The following is a 22929-nucleotide window of genomic DNA, read 5'->3' as shown; positions in this document are numbered from 1 at the left end:
ATATAGCAGACTCCCATTCATTAGGAAGCTGTAATAAAAAAGCTATAACAAGCATTCTGGGGAATAAATTGACTGGAATCCCTGTGCTTTGCTTGTAAAGTAGTAAATTGGTAGGGTTGTTTTGGAAAACAGCTCAATACGTTCTCAAAATATTCACATTAGTGTTGTAGTATGAACTAGAAATTCTACTCCTGTGTATATATCCAAGACAAGAAAAAGCATATTTTCATGAAAACTTGGACATGAATGATCATAGAACTATTCACAATAGTCAAAAAGTAGGAACAACTCAAATGCCCATCAACAGATAAACAATAAAAACAGAGTTGATATATCCATTCAGCTGCAAAAGGAATGAAGAAGTGATTCACACCACAAAATTGATGAATATTCAACACTATAATTTAAATGAAAGAAACCAGTCTCAAAGACTACATTTTATATTAATATAGAATGTTCAGAACACATATATCCATATAAATATAAAGTATGTTGGTGGTTACCAGGGACTGTCAAGTGAAAGGGTAGATGGAAAATGACTGGTAATGGATAAAGATTTCTTTTGGGGTGTTGAAAATATTCTGAAATTAGAGCATGTGGATGATTATTTAATACTATAAATATACAAAGGCCACTGAACTACATACTTTTTTAAGGGTAAATTTGACTTCAACTTATAAAAAATAAAACTGCTCAGACTAGATTTGTATCATGAGCCTCAAATACTGTGTAGCAGGAATCCCATAATCCTACTACAGTCTAAATCTACTAAATTGTACAAAATTTCAAAGGGAAACAACTACCTTGTCCAGGAATGAGACACGAGGTGATCTACAAGGCAGAGATGACCAACTACATCCTTCAGAAAACCTGAGTGGGCGTCTGGTCTTGAAAGCATGTCTTATCCCCAAGGAGTTTCCTTTTTCTCAAGTCACAGAGAAAAGTAAGCATGTATATAAAGTCTAAGATAGAGTTCCACTAGTTCACCAGTGAGTAAACGACACTTGCATCCTACATTAAGCCAGAACCCTAACAGGACATTTTACCTGAGCAAACATCTCATAACAGAAAGTTATGGAAAATCCCCTAGTCCCTGATACTGAAGGGGAACAGAGAAGTAATCTGAAGAATATAGCAGTACCTGAAAAAAATGGTTTAGAATGCTTCTGTCATTTCAGCTACACTCCATGAGGTGGTAGCAGATGGTTATACAGATTACCCTGGAATAATAAACAACTTTGTGATGGGTGAATTTATCCAGGAGAAATATCTCTGAATTCTCATGTACCACCTTACAGCATAATAGGTAATAAGCATATATGAGGCAATATTTGAAAGAATGAATGAAAAGTAGGACTATCTTTCATTCCTGTCCCCAGTCATACTGTTCCTTTCTCTAGAGACAAGCATCATGTATCGGTTGTTCTGAGTCAGGCACAGTAATCTCAGTACTTGAAAGGTGGAAGCAGGTAAACCTGAGTGGCATATTTTGAGACCCTATCTCAAAAACAAATAAAAGTATTCCTGGAATTGTCTATACATTTACAAACACATATATTTTGCAATGTGTATTTGTTGCTTAATTTATCTCAGATGTATTATAAGTAGGACACATCATTCTTTTGAAGAGACTCATTTTATGATATGTATGCATTATAATTTTAATTGTGGGATGAATTTTATTATCAATATTTTTAAAGCAAAAGTAGCATCTTTTCCTGTGATTAGGAAAAAAATACTCTGATAAAAGCAACTTAAGGAAGAAAGTGTTTATCATAACTCACAGTTCCAGGTCCATTATAACAGAGAGGTCACAATAGCAGGAACTTAAAGCAACTGTTCACATCACACCCCCAGTCAAGAAGCAGAGAGCTACAAATACCTACCTCTGTTCAATTCCCCTGTCCTTTCACACGGCCTAGGATCCCAGATGGTGAATGGTGGGAAGGACCTTCTTACCTCATGCCCACAAAACAACCTAATCTAAACAATCCTTCACTGATACTCCCTTCCAAGGTAATTCTAGATTTTGTCTAGCTGGAAGATAACACCAACCATCACTGGTGGGAAAATATTAATGATGGAAGTATTTTGTTCAGGCATCAGAATGGTTTTAATGTGTAGCTCTTAATGGATGAGGCCATATGAGCTATAGTAGAAAAGGCTATCCATCAATATCCACCCTCCTCTTTTAAAATAAAAGGGTGCCACTAGAAAACAACTACCCAGTTTCATTGCTAGATGTATCCATGGGACCAGTTTTTGTTCCCTTGGTCAGCATGGAAGTGGTGGAAGTTCCTAGTCTAAACTTTTAAAGAGTAGCTATAAATCCTCACAGTCTTTGTGCTTATGCCAGGATTCTCAATAACAAGGACAAGACTGTTACAATAAAGGCAGAATTAATGCTTTTTACCATCACCATGGAAACCCCATGCTGTGAACCTTAGGCATGGCTTTGGAAGAACAGGTCAGAGTCAGTGGAAGGAGGGGAAGTTCCATCCAATAGAGAAGGGAAAAAAGATTTACCATTGTAATGATAAAAGCCAGTGCAATTGTAAAAAGGATTGACCTTAGCATGTGATTTTTCTTATAGGAATTTCAGTAATAGATGTTTCATGGCTACAATGGCAGTCCTACAAAACCAACTCATCATCAAACAGGCCTCAGGCTTGACTGCCTCTAGATTTTGTAGATCTGTATCACACCTTGCATAATTATTATTTACTTATATATTTATTCATGCATGTGGCAAGCTTATCCATTTATAATGTCTTTCAAAGATGGCTGTTGTGTGAGACTGTTGAGTAGATGACTTTAAGACCAGGATTAGCTATGACAAATTATCTGATCAGATTATATCACTTTCTCCAATGAAAGCCTACACTTGTTTGATGCCTGTTCCCAGAGCCCTGGGCTCCTATAAATTACATATCTACACTTTATTTGCAATTCTCAAAATTGAAGCCTACTGTCCTATATTTGCAAATATGCCATTTTGTATACATTGTTGCTTCTTCTTTGATATAAACATAACTCTTTTGTAACTATCTCATCTTCCTTTTCATTTTCTCTTGCATGCTTGCTTCTTGGCATTATATCTCTATCCATTTTCTTTCTTTCTTCCTTTCTTCCTTCCTTCCTACCTTCCTTACTATCTTCCTTGTTGTTTACTTGTTTGTTTGTTTAAGAAATGGTCTCACTGTGTAACCCTGGATGGCCTTGAACTTGCTTTGTATACCAGTCTGGTCTTGTACGCACAGAGATCCACCTGCTTCTGACCCCCAAGAGCTAGGATTAAAGTAGTATGCCACCACACCAGGCACTGGATCCCATTACAGATGGTTTTAAGCCACAATGTGGCTGCTAGGGATTGAACTCAGGACCTCTGGAAGAGTAGTCAGTCACTGCTCTTAACTGTTGAACCATCCCTCCAGCCTTACAAAAAATTTTAATTTTAGACTTACTTTTTTGTGTTTATGAGTGTTTTGCCTCTGTGTACATATGTATACTAAATGTATGCCTAGTGTTCATGGAAGTCCAAAGAGGGTGTTGGATCCTCTGGAATTAGAGTTAAATGAGTCTCTTAATTAGGGTTTTACTGCTGTGAAGAGACACCATGATCAAGCCAATTCTTATAGAGGACAACATTTAACTGGGGCTGGCTTACAGGTTCAGAGGTTTAGTCCATTATCATCAAGGCAGAAGCATAGCAATATCTAGGAAGACATGTCACAGTGATACCTCCAAATAGTGCTACTCCTTGAGCCAAGCATATTCAAACCACAATAAGCAACCCTGTGGGTACTGAGTACTGGACAGAGTACCTAGTGATCTTTGCTGCTATGCCATTTCTCTATCCCATCCATCCAATTTCCTTTCCATATTATCATTACACTGTAAACTACTATCTCTCCACACCTTAGCAGCACACATTGTGGGCTCCATCTTTTAAACTAAGCTTTGTTTCTTCCACTCAAGTCAATATCTTGCTTCATCTCAAACCATCTTCCCTTCTTTCCCATACCTTTCTTATTCCTGATTTTATAAACAGAGCATCCCAGATAGACTGTGTTAAAGGACAAAATTAGTAGAAGGAGAGGCTGAAAGGATAAGGATCTAGCAGAGTTCCCATGGCCATGTTGACACATTCTCAAGTGCCTTGGAGAAGAGAAGCACAGAAGTTCTTAAGAAAGGTGAAAAAATATAGTATATGGTACCCGTGATTAGTCACCAGAAGCTGGGTGAACCTTGTGAGCAGATGAGTAACAAAAAATTAAATAATGGCCAACAATAGTATGGGAAAAAATGCTTAAACTTATAAGGAAAGTTTTTGCCTATATTCAAAAATATGAAGACTGATATATGAGGGTATAAGGGACACACTGAGACAATGCTAGAAATAAAGCAAGCTCACAGGCTCTCTGCAGCAGTCTAGCAAAATACATCTGTACCCTACACATTTATAGCCTTTGATCCTAAAACTCCTACATTTAGGATTTAACCCAAGAAAACAATTAGATCAGTAAAGGAATGTATACATTTGAAATTATTGATAACTTTTGTTTACATCCTAAGAGCAAAGTGGGATTGTGGAAGAGGGAAAGTTTTGCGTATGTTAAAGGAAATTTTCCTATCAATGCATAATCAACTATGGTATGTCCACATCATGCATGCATTAAAAAGAATAATACATTTCTCATTGAAAAATAGGGAAAAATGGCTAATTGGAAAGGACATGAGACAGCAAGTGTAGTCTGATCCTGTTAGTCTAAAGACAAGTGCAGAAAAAAATCGCTCAGGCCATCTGCCACCGGGAACAGCAGAGATCCAGAAACGCAGGACTGGTGAGACTGTGCTACAAGTAGCCAGGGCACAAAGAGGTCTGGGCCACGTGCACAGAAAGTGCCCCCCATTGTTTCAGGGGAATAGGAACTCTGCCAAAGAACTCGGTTACCACCCGGAGGGCCTATGCATGCAAACCAAATGCTCAGGCCATCTGCCACCAGGAACAGTGGAGATCCAGGGACACAGGCAAGGTACACAGGAGAGACGGGAACCAATCACTGACAACAAAACCCCATATAGTCACAGACAACAAGATGGCAAGAGGAAAGCGAAAGAACTTACCCAATGGAAACCAAGACAACCTGGCAACAACAGAACCCAGCTCTCGATCACAGCAAACAGCAGAATGCCAAACACTCCAAAAAAAGAAGACTCAGATCTGAAATCATACCTCAAGATGATGATAGAGATACTTAAGAATGGGGGGAGAAGCATAAAGATATAGAAGTTTTTAAAGAGGAAACAAGAAAAACACTAAAAGAAATCAAAGAACTAGAGGAAAACAGAACCAAAGAGATGAAGGAATTTTAGAAGGAATTCAAAATGGAAATGGAAACAATAAAGAAAACACTAAAAGAGACAACCCTGGAGGTAGAAAACCTAAAAAAAAAAGTCCATAGTCACAGATGCAAGCATATCCAACAGACTACAAGAGATGGAAGAGAGAATCTCAGGGGCCAAAGACAACATGGAAAACATAGACAAAACAGTCAGAGAAAATGCAAAATCCAAAAAGGTCCTAACCCAAAATATCCAGGAGATCCAGGACACAATGAGAAGACCAAACCTAAGGATAATAGGAATAGAAGAGGGAGAAGAATATCAACTAAGAGGCACAGTAAATATCTTCAACAAAATCATAGAAGAAAACTTCCTACCCTTAAGAATGAGATGACCATGGCATAAAAAGAAGCCTACAGAACTCCAAGTAGAATGGACCAGAAAAGAAATTCCTCCCAACACATAATAGTCAAAATGCCAAGTGCCCAAAGCAAAGAAAGAATACTAAAAGCAGTAATGGAAAAAGATCATGTAACATATAAAGGCAGACCAATCAGAATCACACCCAACTTCTCAACAGAGACTATGAAAGCTAGAAGATCCTGGACAGACATCATGCTAACCCTAAGAGAACAGCCCAAGCTGTTATATCCAGCAAAATTCTCAATCACCATAGATGGAGAAACCAAGATATTCCAGGACAAAACTAAATGTACACAATATCTGACCACAAACCCAGCGCTACAATGAATACAAAAGGGGGAACTACATCCTACAAAAAATAAGAAAATATCTACGCAAGAAAGCCAAAAGAAGAAAGACACACAGGGACAATTTTACCTCTAAAAGCAAAAATAGAAGGAAACAGCAACCACTATTCCTGAATATCTGTTAACATAAATGGACCCAATTCCCCAATAAAAAAGACATAGGCTATCAGACTGAATATATAAACAGAATTCAGCACTTTGCTGCATACAGGAAACTCATCTCAGAGATAAAGACAGACACTATCTCAGAGTAAAGGGTGTGAAAAAAACTTCCAAGCGAATGGCTCCAAGAAGCAAGCTGAAGTGGCCACTCTAACATCGAATAAAGTAGATTTTCAACCAAAAGTTATCAAAAAAGATAAGGAAGGACACTTTTTACTCATCACAGGGAAAATTTGTCAGGAGGAACTCTCAATCCTTAACATATATGCTCCAAACACAAGAGCACCCATATTCATAAAAAAAAAAAACCCTACTAAAGCTCAAAAAATACATTGTACCCCATACAATAATAGTAGCAAACCTCAACACCCCACTCTCATCAATGAACAGATAGATAATGGAAACAGAAACTGAACAAGGACACAGTGAAACTAGCAGAGGTTATGAACCAATTGGAATTAATAGACATCTACAGAATATTTCATCCTAAAACAAAATAATACACCTTCTTTTCAGCACTTTGAGGCACCTTCTCCAAAATTGACCATATAATCGGTCACAAAACAAGCCTCAATAGATATAAGAAGATTAAAATACTCCCATGCATCCTATCAGATCACCATGGCCTAAGGCTGGTCTTTAACAACAACAAAGACAACAAAAAGCCCACATACACATGGAAACTAAACAATGTTCTATTAAACAATAGGGTGGTCAAAGAAGAAATAAAGAAAGAAAATAAGGATTTTCTAGAATTTAATGAAAATGAAAACACAACATGCCCAACCCTATGGGACGCAATGAAAGCAGCACTGAGAGGAAAACTCATAGCTCTGAGTGCTTCGAAAATGAAACGGGAGAGGGCATACACTAGCAACTTGACAGCACAGTTGAAAGCTCTAGAACAAAAGGAAGTAGATACACCCAAGAGGAGTAGACAGGAAGAAATAATCAAACTCAGAGCAGAAATTTACCAAATAGAAACAAAAAGAACCATTCAAAGAATCAACAAAACCAACAGCTGGTTCTTTGAGAAAATTAACGAGCCTGATAAACCCTTAGCCAGAATAACTAGAGGGCAAAGAGAGAGTATCCAAATTGACAAAATCAGAAATGAAAGTGGAGACATAACGACTGAAACTGAGGAAATTCAAGAAATCATCAGATCCTACTACAAAAGTCTATACTCAACAAAGCTGGAAAATCTAAAGGAAAATGGATGAATTCCTAGACAGATACCAGATACTAAAGTTAAGCCAGAACCAGGTAAACCATCTAAATAATCCCATAACACCTAAAGAAATAGAACCAGTCATCAAAAGCCTCCCATGGTTATTTTGGCCTCTAAAAATGAGTGAGGTCGTATTCCATCTCATTCTATTTTGTGGAATTCTTTGGAGAGTATATGTATTAGATCGGCAATAAATGTCTGACAATTCTGCACTGAACCCATCTGGATGCTCGTTCCTAAACCACACAAAGACCCTACAAGGAAAGAGAACTTCAGACCAATCTCACTTATGAACATTGACACAAAAATACTCAACAAAATCCTTGCAAACCGAATCCAAGAACACATCAAAAAGATCATTCAACATGATCAAGTAGGCTTCATCCCTTGGATGGAGGAATGGTTTAATATATGGAAATCAATCAACATAATCCACCATATAAACAAACTCAAAGGAAAAAACCACATGGTCATCTGACTAGATACAGAGAAAGCATTTGACAAAATTCAACACCCCTTCATGTTAAAAGTCTTGGAAAGAACAGGAATCCAAGGCCCATACCTAAACATATTAAAAGCAATATACAGCAAACCAATAGCCAACATCAAACTTAATGGTGGGAAACCTGAAGCAATCCCACTAAAATCAGGGACTCGACAAGGCTGCCCACTCTCCCCCTACCTCTTCAACATAGTACTGGAAGTCCTGGCTGGAGCAATTAGACAGCAAAAGGAAATCAAAGGTATACAAATCGAAAAGGAAGAAGTAAAAACATCACTCTTTGCAGATGACATGATAGTGTACTTAAGTGACCCCAAAAATTCCACTAGAGAATTTCTACAGCTGATAAACAAGTTCAGCAAAGTGGCTGGATACAAAATTAACTCAAACAAATCAGTAGCTTTCTTCTACTCAAAGGAAAAACATGCGGAGAAAGAAATTAGGGAAAAGATACCCTTCACAATAGTCACAAACAATACGAAATACCTTGGTCTGACTCTAACTAAGCAAATGAAGGACCTGTATGACAAGAATCTCAAATCTCTGAAGAAGGAAATCAAGGAAGATCTCAGAAAATGGAAAGATCTCCCATGCTCATGGATTGCAAGGATCAACATTTTACAAATGGCCATCTAACCAAGAGCAATCTACAGATTAAATGCAATCCCCATCATAATTCCAACCCAATTCTTCATACAGTTGGAAAGAGCAATGTGAAATTTCATCTGGAATAACAAAAGACATAGAATAGCAAATCCATCCTCAACAACAAAACATCTGCAGGAATCACCATCCATGACCTCAAGCTATATTACAAGGCAATAGTGTTAAAAACTGGATGGTACTGGTACAGAGATAGGCATGTGGATCAAGGGAATAGAATAGAAGATCCAGAAATGAGCCCTCACATATATGACCACTTGATTTTTAACAAAGGAGTTGTAAACATTCAATGGAAAAAGGACAGCCTCTTCAACAAATGGTGTTGGTCCAACTGGCACTCAGCATGCAGAAGAATGAAAATATACCCTTCCTTATCTCCTGTACAAAGCTCAAGAGCAAGTGGATCAAAGATCTCCACACTAAACCAGGTACACTGAAACTATTAGAAGAGAAAGTAGGGAAAACCTTAAAACACTTAGGCACAGGAGAAAATTTCCTTAACAAAACACCAATGGCTCGTGCTCCAAGGTCGCAAATTGACAAATGGGACTTAATGAGATTGCAAAGTTTCTGTAAGGCTAAGGAAACTGTCAAGAAAACAAAACCCCACATCAGATAGAGACCTAATATCCAAGGTACACAAAGAACTCAAGAAGTTAGACTCCAGAGAATCAAACAACCCTATTAAAAATGGGGTACAGAGCTAAACAGAAAGTTCTCAATCGAGGAATATAGAATGGCTGAGAAGCATCTAAGGAAGTGTTCAACATCCTTAGTCATCAGGGAAATGCAAATCAAAACAACCCTGAGATTCCACCTCACACCAGTCAGATTGGCCAAGATCCAAAACTCAGATGACAGTGGATGCTGGTGAGGATGTGGAGAAACAGGAACACTCCTCCACTGTTGGTGGGGTTGTAAGCTAATACAACCACTCTGGAAATAAGTCTGGTGGTTGGTTCCTCAGAAAAGTGAACATAGTACTACCTGAAGACACAGTTATTCCACTTCTGGGCATTTACCCCAGAGACACTTTAATACACAGCAAAGATACATGCACCACAATGTTCATTGCAGCTCTATTTATAATAGCCAGAAGCTGGAAAGAACCCAGATGTCCTTCAGTAGATGAATGGATACAAAAATTGTGGTACATTTACACAATGGAGTACTACTCAGCCACCAGAAACAATGACTTAATCAAATTCTTTGAAAATGGATGCATCTAGAGAATATCATCCTGAGTGAGATAACCCAGTCACAAAAGAACAGACATAATATGCAGTCACTGATAATGGGATACTAACCCCAGAAAGCTCTGAACACCCCAGAAACAACTCACAGACTGTGTGAAGCTCAACAAAAAAAAAGAATATATTTTAATTAAAATAGAACTGTATCACATCCCCCTTTCCTCCCTACAGCCCCTCCTAGTCTCTCTCCTATCCCCTCAAATTAATAGCCTCTTTTCCTATATTATTGTTACATATATGTGTGTGTATGTATATGTACCCATAAATACTTAATTACAACCTTAAAAAATGTATCCGAAATAAATTTTAAAAACAAACAAAAAACAAAAAAAAAATCTACAGCCTTGTTTAAGCAGGCCTGAGAAGTGTGGTCTTACTGGAGGAAGTGTGGAGAACAGATTTTGAGAGATTAATGGCCTGTGCTTTCTTAGTTTTCTGTTTCCTACTTGTGGTTTAAGATGTAAGATTCCAGTTTTCTGCTTGCTGCTCCAGTTGTCATTCCTGCCTGATGCCACACTTTTCCAACCACCATGGTAATGGACTCTTCTTATTCCTCTAAAACCATAAGTCCTTCTGTAAGTTCCCTTGATCTTGGGGCATATCACAGCAATAGAAACCTAAGAGGCAATTGTAACACCTGCCTTTTATACTGTAGAAACATTCTAGTATTTATGAGACAAGCTTAAACTGCTTGTTAAAGTTCATTTCTGTAAGCCTTTTGTGTAAGCTGGATATGGTGGCTCACATCTATAACTCTAGTATTGAAAGACTGATGCAGAAGAATTGCTCTACAAGTTCCAGACTACTGTAGAACTACATAGTGATTCTGAAGGCAGTTTAAGCTATATACTGAGACCCTGTATCAAAACAGAATAAAAAAAATATCCAGTTATGCAAACCTGTTCTTAAAAGACAGTGGAATTTGGCGATAAATGCATATCTCTCTGCCCAGCTACTTTTTAAAAATTGTGTGTGTGTGTGTGTGTGTGTGTGTGTGTGTGTGTGTGTGTGTGTGTTCTTTGCCTGCATATTAAGTCTGTGAGCCACATAGATGCAGTGTCCATGGAGCCCAGAAGAGGGTGTTGGATCCCCTGGAACTAAAGTTACAAACACTTATGAGCAGCCTTGTGGGTTCTGGAGACTGAACCTAGAGCCCTCTGGAACAGTAACTGGTGTTCTTAACAATTGGGTCATCTTTCCCAGTACCCCATTAGCTATTTTTAATACAACTATTAGATTTATCTAGACATATTCAAAGACTTCTCTCCAACACATTTATCAAACCAAAATACTTTTCATCAAGAAATACATGTTATCATTGAATATTTTAAAAGATACTGGCTAAATTCAGAATCTCCCTAAAGCAGCCTCAAGATGGGAACTTAAGAGTGCATCTTATATGGCTATGGGCAAAGTTAGATAGAGCAGGAGAATACAAAAATATAAGATTGGTTAACTGTCTTAGTCAGGGTTTCTATTCCCTCACAAAACATTACGACCAAGAAGCAAGTTGGGGGAAAACGTGTTTATTCAGCTTACACTTCCACATCACTGTTTATCACCAGAGGAAGTCAGGACTGGAACTCTAGCAGGTCAGGAAGCAGGAGCTGATGCAGAGGCCATGGAGGGATGTCACTTACTGCCTTGCTTCCCGTGGCTTGCTCAGCCTGCTTTCTTATAGAACCCAAGTCTACCAGCCCAGGGATGGCACCACCCACAATGGGCTGTGCCCTCCCCCCTTGATCACTAGTTGAGAAAATGCCTTACAGCTGGATCTCATGGAGGCATTTCCTCAACTGGGGCTCCTTTCTCTGTGATAACTCCAGCTTGTGTCAAGTTGACACAAAACCAGCCAGTACATTAAAAAAAAATGGCAGGCTAAACCCTAGTCTGGTCTTTTGTAAGCCTTCTAAAAAACTTTCTAGAAAGAATCACAGAACTATCCACTGGCATCAAGGGAGTCCTGAGACTTTATCCTTATCACTCAAAAACAAAGTATCAGGGCTGCCCCCTGGAACTTCTCAGCCATGAAAATGTGAGCCTTGGATACATATTAAGGTATATGGGCCAAACAGGCTAATATATGAAGTATGTTTATCAACTAACCAAAGCCTTACAATCCCAAGGAGCACATATTGGCCTTACTTTAAAGATAAAGAATCTGGGGCAAAAGATTAGCTCACTCTCTGAAAAGCAAACAGGCATGAAGCGTCTACCCATGCTCCAAATACACTACAAGATGCACATATGTTTCCATTCTCAGTCCATGCAAGGAAAAGACACAAACATTGCTATCCGTATTATTTTAGTCTTTCAGTCACAGTAGAGTCTTCGAGTTCCTAATCCTATATCCATGGAAGAATTTCATAACATCATCACCTATGGCTATTCTTACCCTAAAGACCAATCACTATGAAATTATGTCAGAATTTGGAACAAAGTCTGGTTGAAGGTTTAAGAGAAATTTTTATCTGATGAACTCATTGAATAGAATCCATTTCATAGCAAGATCCCGATATGAGTATACTAAAAACAATCTAGAATTTCACGATAAGGAGAGTATTTATTAGAACAAGTGAAACCTCCTAAGCTCTGCCAGGACACTGAGGTTATGCTAATGTGAGAGCCAATGAGACTTTAGTAGAAAGCGGAATAATCTACACATCACTAGCAGCCAAGCCTGCCTTGATTTAAACTGCATGCAGATTAAGAAAACATTTCAAGATACCATATTGATAGTTCGCTATATACATCAGTGGAATGGCCTTTGGAGCTCCCTTATGACATTGGAGACAATGCTGTCTCAACTGTTACCTGTACTGAAGCAAAGGCATGTCTCCTACATTTTGTTCCTCAGCTTTCCTAGGAGGACACACCCTACCTCACAAGCAGTCCTCTCTGACACCTCCTGCCTCAGTGCAGCTATAAAGCTCTGGCTCAAAAACAATTCCCAGAGATTCCAAAGCAGCCCACCCACAAGACCTGCAGCTCTACACCCTCTACCCACTGCCCCAACATTGTTCAGATTTGGAATCTCCTGACTTGAACGCTAAGAACACAAGGATAAACTACCATAGAGGGTTCTGGCCAGGTACTGATTACTGAACTCTGACTCCAAAGACCAACAGAATGTCTCGGGAAAATACCAGTGATCTTATTTTAAAATTACCATGATCAAGAGGACAAGACTTCAGCCAAGCAGGCCCACAGTGGGATGCCTAGAGTTGAAGCATTTTTATTCTCTTAGTTAAAAAAAAAAGAACTTCTTGATTCTCAGCAGTGTGGGAAAGTCTCCAGACCCATATGCTCTGTATCTGTCTGGGATTTTTTTTTTCTTCCCAAGAATGTCACAGCAACATAAAGACTTGCATGGCAAGGAAAATTGCCAGATCTGTCTGCTCTTTTCCCTAACACACACAGAGGCCTCTGCAGCAGACACATAGATTGGCTCCAACAGGAAAGGGAATGGCTTGGGTAGATGCAGAGGGACACTTCACCTGGCACGCTGGGCTGGAACACTTTATTCAGATCCAAGGAGGACGCTCTGGAATGGGTTTTGTGTGGCCGTGGTGGTGGGGTGGGAGGGTCCTCACCCCTTTTCATGGCCTCTTCTATGGAGGTACTAGAATAAGATCTGTAGCAAAATAAGGGAAGGTCAGAGGGAAAAGAGCAGAGCTTTATTCCCTGAAGTTGGGTTGAAACGGAAAATATCCCAAAGTCAAAATGACTGCAGAGAACAGACAAGGTGCCAAAAGGCAGCTAGAAATTCTACTGTCCTTTAAATGCCATTGTGTATAATTGTTCAAACCCAGACATGATTTGGCTCTTTTGCCCTTAGTATATAATAGGCCTAAATCGACAATTTCTCCAAAAATGTTTTGTATAAATTCAAATCTGTTTCTGTGATAGTGGTTAATAAGAACAGTGTGTGAGCCTTTCAGCTTGCATACTTTAGTTATAGGAAACGGACTTCATGGTGTTAACTGATTAAAACCCTGGTCTACTTGCAATGTGATTGCAGGCACATGTGGAATTGAGACAGCCACACTGACCAAGAACTTAAACACAAGGCTTATGCCACGAATGATGCTTCGGAAAGGGAAGCACAGCAATCAGCTTCAGGAGGTTAGCCAGCCTTGCCCTGAGAAATAAGGGTTTCATGGAAATTTTCAAAACAAAGGCTTAATGTTCACTTTCTTTAAAGTGTAACCAAGCACAGCTAATTTGGTGACTTCTGATATTATAATAATAACATTTAAAGTAAATGAAAGAAAAGCCAGAATGTTGCAAACTCCAATCTCTTTGTTTCTGTTTTTAAGGTGTTGGTTCAGTGCTTGGGAAGCAGAGAAGAAATCTTCCTGGAGTAGTAGCTAGAATATTGGCAACATACTTGTTTTCTATGTTAATTAAACTGCATACTTTTTGGTTTATTGATAAGGACAGGTTCCCGATACAATGAGCAGGAAAAGGAAAAACATGGAGAGAGGAGATGTGTCCATCTCTTCTATACACTTTCTCAGCTGACTTCATGTTAAAGCGGAAAGATTATCTCTGAAGCAGAAATACATCTGAGAAAGAAATTACCTTCAAGAAACTGCTTTTGCATTTAGCTATGACAACAGTTCTTCCTAAATTACAGTTAATCCATGGCTATTAAACTCCCTTAATTTTGGTAAAGTTTTTGACAAAGTGAAGTTTTGTTTGCTTTTAACTTTTATTAAGTTTGTTCTTTAACCACTTTGTACATGTGTAATATGCATTTAGATTATTACAGCCCCTCTCTAAGTTCACTCCCATTCCCATTATCCCAGCTTCCCCCCAAGTCTCTCCCACATTCATGAGGCTTTTTGCTTGTTATTTTGTTTTGTTTCTTTGTTTATTAGACCCACTGAGGTTTATGTGTGTGACTACGGCTTGGAACTATCCATTTGTGCCTAGTGAACTCTTTGGTGGGTACACAACTAGACACAATGGCTTCTCCTCTTCCAGAATCCACCAGTAACCAAGGATTCAGCAGGGAAGGGCAGGGTCCCATGAGGTCCAATTCATAATTAACTGTTGCTAGGCAAGGTTTTTCTTTTCCAAAAACAAAAGTTTCTTAAGGTCTCTCTGTGGTGTCTACAGGTTTTGTTTGTCTTGCAAGGAAGAAATCTTTAAGACAACCATAATAATGGTATGGGGGATTTCTCTCTGGCCGATCCTTGTGCTGTATCTGGCTAGACATACAAGGCAAACAAAGACAAGAGATAAGGGGAAAGTTCTCTAACTCTGTCAAACAGAAACAAAGGGAATCAACAATTGCTCTATAAAGTAAGCTAGAGTCCCAGCTGGGTGTTTAAGCAAAACAAAAAACAAAAAACAAAAAACAAAAAAAAAAAAAACAAACAAAAAAAACAAATAAAAGCAAAAAAACAAAAAACAAAAAAAAAAGACCTTTGTATGCCATATACAGCTTTGGTGACATGTTCTACTCAAGGAAGTAATAAGTATAGAAATGTAGGTGTAATAGTTTGTGTGGGCATGCATACACTTGTACACACATGTGCATACTATCCCATACTCATATATGTACATACATATACATATATCCCATACCTCCTTTCTGTATATAATCTTTGTGTTTATGTTTTTACATGGGAAGGTAGTGAATACCAAATAAGTAAGACTGTATGGCATGACCATGACCAGGTAAAACAATGTGCAAGGGATCAGCAAATTGATGGACAATATCATAACAGAATGGTCATTTTTCCTCTTACCCTTATACTTCTACAAAACCTTACCACTTGACAAATGAGAATAAAGATGGTTTGACAGTCTTAATCTCAGTAAATAGTCCATTAGAAATAAGGAAAATGAAATTATACACATTGGACCAGGAGGCCAACCTCTGAAAGAATAATATATTCAATTTGTCCAGACCATTACTAGTGAAGGATGTGCCGTTAGGATTTTGTATCTTCACTCATTGTGGGGAGGGAGAGAAGAACTCAGCAGAAGCTATATTTATGAAGTCCAATTTAATGGCTAATATGGTATATATTAAAGCCATATTTATAAAGTTAAAGCTGTGGCTAATATAGTATGTATCAGCTCATTTCTGCAATTCATGGAAGGCCATTCTTATTGTAAAAGTGGGTTAATATTATCATTTCTCTATCCCAAAGCTAGTACAGACTAATATTTAAAGAATCTGTCAATCCTTTAAAAATAACAGAATAATTAAATATGGTCACCATAGAGTGACCATACTTTTCTTTTTATTCAAATTAATGGTTGCTTAAAATATATACTAATATAAGTATCTGTGGCTTATATGAACAAGAAAATGAATCCTAAATTCTTTGATCTAAATTGAGATAGTAATCCTTAAATTTCAAGAGCATAAAATATGCTACAGTTTAAATCAACTTTGGGAGTGGTATACAGGCGCTAATGCTGAAGGAGGAAAATAAGTCACTGAGTTAAATCAAAGCAAAATAAACAAACAAACAAAAAAAAACCAACCAAACCAAAAACATGGTAGACCATATTACTACAGCTCTACTGCTTAAAAGTGGCCCCAATGTTTCTTGTCTTCAGTGGGCTCTCTTTCAGTGTCTCTGTATTTCCCTCTGCCCCTCTCTTCCAAGTCTGATAACAGCTACAACTCTGTTCTCTTGGTTTTCCCTCTTTTGTTGATGGCTATTTAAAACTGTGAAGCTGAGAAAAGGCACTAAGAATGGTTCAAACAAACTCTAGGTAGTGCTTATCTAAAGCCCAGTGTCTCCTTGAAGTCACCATAAACATTTTCCCTTCTCTAGATTTTATGTTCCAGAGTCCTTACTGTTTAGGTGTTTATATTTACAGAAACTTTAGTTTTTACCTTTTAGCCCTAGTTCCGTCTTAACAAAGTTATACCGCTCTATTACTTATCATCCTATCCCAAACTCAGCCATGTTACACAAACTACTTCCTGACAGGGGTCCAGACAACAGTAGCCACCATCTTCTAGCACTAATGCCCACAAAGACATCACTGTATAATCAAGGCAGGCCACTCTCGAGAAGTAAAATGGTCCACATCTTTAGGTTCAAGTCTAAAGGTGAAGCAGATAGTGATTTGGATGTGGTTTTGGAGTTTGTGATTGATTTCTAGACAGGAGAAAGGCACAAAGGACATCAAATGAGAAATTAAATAAACACTACCTGGATCTTGGTCTTGCTTTGAGATTGTTGCAGTCCTTAGAAGTTGCTGAAACAAAAGATTATTTGTTGGTTGCTTGGCTTTTCATTTCTCAGTTAATTGGGGTAGTGAGGAGAACCTGGGCCAGTACAGAACACAGCAACAAGCGTATCTGAGGTTGATGTACCCATGTGAGAACACAGGGTTGTCCACACTATGATAATTCTTATTTTTCTTTTTTAAAGTTGAAGGCGCAAGAGGGAAAGAAATCCAGCAAGTTTTCTTTCTTTAAGACAGTGAGAGGCAATATTCAAGTTTAAATGGATTAATGGAGACATTCCAAGATAAAAGGACAACCCACTTAAGAGTTTGTCTTTTTATGTAATGATAGATTCCCACCTGAGGGTTTCTTGGTCTCTCATGGTAGTCTAATAGTAGACTTGAAACCAGTCTCCCATGAAGGTTAGGAATATATCTAACTGCATATTTTTTAAATATATATATATATATATATATATATACATATATATACATATATAAAACCAGAGTCAACTAATACCTGAATTCTAGAGGCAGAGACAGGAGGATTGCCACAAGATCAAGGCCAGCCTTATCTATATATTGAGTTGTGGGTGTGTGTGTGCATGTATGCATGTGTATGTATGTATACATATATGTGTGTATGCACAGAGTACCATGGTTACCATGGTCATGAGAAAGCAGCTTTTCCTATATGAAAATCTCCATAGCTGGCTGTGGCTGCTCATGCTTATGATCCCAGCACTTGGGAAGCTGGCTCAGGAATATCACCATGGCACCATGAGGGCAGCCTGGACTACATGGTCAATCCCAGAATCGCCTGGATAACACAGAATGAAACCCTACTGTAAAAACCTCCCTCTATAAAAAAAAGAAAAAGAGAAAATACTCTTGTTCCCTCATCTCTATAACCTAATCATACAAAGAATACTATGGATTAAAATGTATTTCTACCATCCTTTTCCTCATCAAAGCGAAATCAGAAGCTCATGAACTCACTACCAATAGCCATGGAGCCCACTCTCCCATCAGAAGTAGTGGGGAGTGATTAGAAACAGTTATAAAAACATTTGTCCTCTTTTGTGTTTCCACTTATTTGTGGAAAGTGCCTTTAGAACCTCAGAGTTCTGCGATGGTTTTGCAAACACTGCAAGTTTTTAACATAAAAATCCACTGGAAGAGTGCTACGGGGAGAATATAATTTGTTTCTCTGTTTCACGTATTTATCCAAAAGAAAGTGTCTTGCTGCACTATTCCCTCCACATTTACACTGTTCCAAAGATAAAAGGCCTCCTCTGGTATGAAGCAGTGTAGATTGATGATGATCATTAAAACCCTTGGGTTAGAAAAGCAAGAAAGAAAGGGAGCTGAAAATTCTCATAAATGCCAGCAAGGCACAAAGCAAACTCCCCAGAGAGCAAGCCTTTCCTTCCATGTGGTCAGCTGCATAAAAAGGAGCCATTTCTCCTAACCTAGTGAGACCAGGCATGTCTTAGCTTCCAGATGAAATGTTGCCATAGCTCCCTTCTCAGCAACCAAAGTATGGAAGAACTGAGAGACTCTCCTTGTTCATATCATGCACACACAGCTAGGCAAAGAAGGAACAAGCCCTCCCTACTTTCTACCAAACTCCAGGAAGCAACGAAAGACAGCTCTCCACAGCCAAAGACTGCCCTGGAGCTGGGAGGCAAACCTGTGACCAGACTCACTGCAATACTGGAGGCAGGCCGGAGTAGACCCACTACTGCTCCTCCGTGTTCCTCTTCTCCTTTAGGACTCACTGCCTTCCAGAAATATTTTGGTAGCAAAAGTCCTAGCCATGGTAAAAACTGTTTTCCACCCTAGCATATCGTGGTAACTGTTAACTCCTTTGTCATTTATCATTATCTTTGTGCTACTGCAGGGATGGGTGTGGAAGGAAGGGTGAGCTCTGCTAATGAGAGATATACAGGCAGACAGACAAATGCAGTAGGGGTGTGGATGAGCAATGAAGAAAAGAACAGAAACCAGGTCCAGAGACCCCAGGTGCTCCTCCTAGGCATATCACCAAGCAGCTGAACTGCACTTTCCTCACAGACAAACAAATCCCTCTCACAGACACAAGTAAGGCTGGAGTCCTAGGGGTGTGGATGTCCTGTGGAATTGCAAACAGTTCCTTTTGTAGAGGATATAAAGGTCCCTAATATTCTCGGCCAGAACATCTGGATTCTGAATTTAGTTCCTTACAGGATAAAAAGAGATAGAGATGGAACAAGTAGCAGAAGGCCAGAAATGCGGTGATGCAGAAGGATCATGCGCTGCTCACTAGCAACAGAGCAACACCTGGAATCGCCCACAACCGTCTAAAGACCACACTTCACAGAAACACCTCACCATGATCCAGATGCAAGATGACACCTATTACCATGCACTGTGTGTAGTTGAATTGGGCTAGACTGGAATGTGAGGCATGACATATCTTAGACTCCATTAATACATATGCATTCAATAACTGAAAGGGTAAGCGTGTGTCAGAAAACAAGGAATCTCCATTCCCTGATGACTTTGACACCTTTGACATTTATCACCCACCACATCACCTTCACTGCCATCAGCAGCATTACCACCACGTACAGTAATGATAAGCAGAGCAGAGACACACTTTTCCTCTCTACCTGCAAAGATGTATCCAAGGTACAGCTTGCTAAGGTTTCAGACTACAAAAGCCTCAACAGTACCAGTCTAGGTAAGTCTTTGGTCCACCACCCTGACAGCCTGACTCCATTTCCCAGTGCATGATGTAAGTATCTGCAAAATTGGCAAGGGCACACTATGTTGCAAGCTCAAGCAGAAGCCAATGGATGGATTGCAGCTTCGCATTTAGCTGGAGAGAGGGGAAATGACAACTTCCTGGAACACTCCAGGCATGTTATCTTTCATCATCTTTCCAGGAAATGAGACAGGGAAGATGACACAGACCTAATGATTAACCTAAAAGCCGGCAATGAAGCTAACAGGAACTGTCTCCAGTACATTGACTACCAGAATTATAATTACCATCTTGTGACTCTCCTATCTCCCAAGGGGAAACTGTGGTGAGTTCCCAGGAAACAGGCTATTAAATATGTTTGAGATGAGGGATGGCATCATATCCAGAAGGGGGCAGCAGTAGGAAGAATAAATCAAAAACCACACAGCATGTTCCCAGGCAGTGTGAAACAAATTTAGATATACGTCATGTGCTGCGGCACACCTGTTAGGTTTTATCAGGTGGTGCCAAGTCCTAGTCAAAGAATGTTAAAAATGAAACACTTGATCTTGTGCTGAAATCTCTGGAACAAATAAAAAACTTAGGATTTTCAAATCCCATAGGAGAAGTGCTAATTTAACACTCCAAATTGAAATAGCTTTTACTAATACCATGTCACGAAATTTGTAAAGCATCTACCTTAACATTTGAAATCAGAGATGCTTAAAATTAGCCTATATGAATGAAACATTTTCCCTATGATGAATGGATCCAAATATTTCAAAAGTCAAAATCAGGCTTAAGAATTCGCACTGATTTTAGACTCATGATTCATATACCATCTTAATTTCCTATGTTTCAGCATTGCTTTTTAGAGGAGTGGTTTCCAAACAAGCCACATGGCAGAATCGCCTGGGGGCTGGGGACTTCTGTCCAGTCCTTCCTACCTCCTCCTCTTTCCTCTTTCTTTGTCCTACTTCACTTTTAAGCTTCAAATGAACTTAGTGTTTGGGAAACATGAGCATAAGCTTCAACAGTCTACTGATTCCCTTGTTGCACCTTTAAACAAATAAGCCCAGGATGATAGTCAACCATGAGAAACATTATTTATATCTAAATATGCAAGAGCAATAATAATAAGGAAGAAAGGAGAAACTTTATCGTAATCCTTATAACCAAAGATCTAAATACAAATGCTTTCTGGAGTCACTTGATTTTAACAGGGTTTATCTTGCTTCAGTAACGGCTCCATTAATATAGAGCTAAAGGGAGCTAGAAAGATAGCTCAGCACTTAAGAGTGAATACTGTTCTTGCTGGGTTTAGATCCCAGCACCCACATGGCAGCTCACAACCATCTGTAATTCCAGTCCCAGGGATCCAACATCCCTTATTGGTATTTATGGTCACTTCACATATATAAGGCACATTTAAATTCTCAGGCATATACATATACACACATAAAATTAAATAAATAAGTAGGTTTTAAAGAAGAGTTGAGAACACGGACCCAGAAATTCTCTACGGTTTTCCAGACACATTTTCTCCCAAGAAGTTGACTTTGTAACTTCCTTTTTTTCCCTTCGAATCTACTCCATGTTTAATCAGTACCTTCCTGGTAGGGAAGAATTATAAAGATATTTGACATTGGCACTTTGGCAATGAAGATACCAACTCTGGGCCTCTAGTTAATCCACCTTATGAGTGCCTCACTTTACACAGAAAGCACAGGCACTTACCTGAATCACTGTCCCAATTTGATACTTCTAAATTCAAACTGAATGAAATCTAAATTCAGAGCCCAAAGTCATCCTCTATCTGAAAGGGAGATGGTCGAAAACCTAGAGCTTCTTGTTTTACTATCACAGACGCAGCAATCTTCAGGTCAGCAAACAGCTGAGACTTTTACAATTAGATGATTGGATAGAGAATACATTAAAATGGTCTTGTCCTACCTGTATCCTCAGATGCGTCCTTTGGTAAGGATTCTTTAACTGTACTTTTCAAAGCTAGTAGTATTTTGTTTCGTGTTTAAGAAAGAAGAAAGAGAAAGGAGAAGAAAGAAAACAAAGGCCTTGTGAAATTTTATTTCTGAGATACATTACATTAAAACAAATAATCCCTATCTGTCAGTTTTAGAAAAGTCTTACAAACCTCTAGAGTTGTTGCTATAACATTTCTAGAACAATGAAAACCTCATAGAGCATAGAAACAGGTTCTCTACAGACAGAAGGAAGGCCTAATTTCAGCTTTCTAGACAGACAGGCACTAGTGGTTAGGAAGGGAATTACCAAAAAGGATCTAAAATTTCTGTCCTTTTCCTTCTTAACAGTAAATAACAAGAGAATGTTTGGGATTTAAACCCATGTTTTACTATCTTTAAGAATTTTGTAGTTGAGGCAAAGCCTTGTAAGTTATGAGAGTGATCATCTGTATACAATATCTAATTCCCCTTGAATCTCCTAAACATATATTTAAATAGAAAGCATGGAACCATCGGTGCTTAATGGAAAACTTTTTTGTGTATAATGTCTTTGTGAGGCTGAATTAATGGCAGGGCTCAGCAGTAAAACCTGAAATGGCTTCCCTTCAGACAGGCGTCTCCCACTTGTGAGGGAATTGATGGAACAGATGGGACACTGGCCTAAGACAAACTCTTGGTTCCTGTCCCAGTTCTTTTTTCTCTTTGTGAAAGTAGATCATTCATACTGCCTGCCTGAGCTCGGCTACTTATTTCTAACCACTCACTGATTTTAAAGGCACTAGCTTTGTGAGGCCTGTACATAAAACGGTATATAAAGAGGGATCTCATAAGTCATAGAAGGATCATACAAAGTACAGGGTCCTTTGTGCACTTGTGGATATTGCAGGTCAATGTGCCCCCAGGCCTGAGGGTATCTCTAACATGGACACTGTACTGACTGCCTTCTCAGCTATCCAGTAAAATAAGCAAATTGAAACTGGGTTCCATATCACACCTTCGCACCCATAAGACTAATGAGAAACAGATAAAGCTTTAAAATTGACGCTCTGTCTGAAAGAACTTCTTTATGGATTAGACCTGTATACAAAT

General features: G+C 38.8%; 1 protein-coding gene across 9 annotated transcripts in view; it reads right to left on the bottom strand.

Annotated features, from left to right (window-relative positions):
• The window catches only part of REPS2 (RALBP1 associated Eps domain containing 2), a gene marked incomplete at both ends in the record, with an annotated part of 213101 nt that overhangs the window by 76436 nt on the left and 113736 nt on the right, over window positions 1-22929 (bottom strand). For 4 of the 9 annotated variants that reach the window (XM_080910748.1, XM_080910751.1, XM_080910747.1 and 1 more), the window contains one exon: window positions 21812-21865. The exons of 3 other annotated variants lie outside the window; for them this stretch is intronic. In XM_080910748.1, the coding sequence (XP_080766874.1) occupies window positions 21812-21865 (54 nt within the window). Of the gene's footprint in view, window positions 1-13424; window positions 13562-17114; window positions 17161-21811; window positions 21866-22929 lie in introns of all 9 variants that reach the window. 2 more of the 9 variants (XM_080910746.1, XM_080910745.1) reach the window with 1 other exon arrangement.

Source organism: Micromys minutus (assembly GCF_963924665.1).
Source record: "Micromys minutus genome assembly, chromosome: X".
Classification (NCBI taxonomy): Eukaryota; Metazoa; Chordata; class Mammalia; order Rodentia; family Muridae; genus Micromys; species Micromys minutus.
The sequence above is the reverse complement of the archived record's forward strand: the minus strand, read 5'-3'. Positions and strand labels throughout refer to the sequence as shown.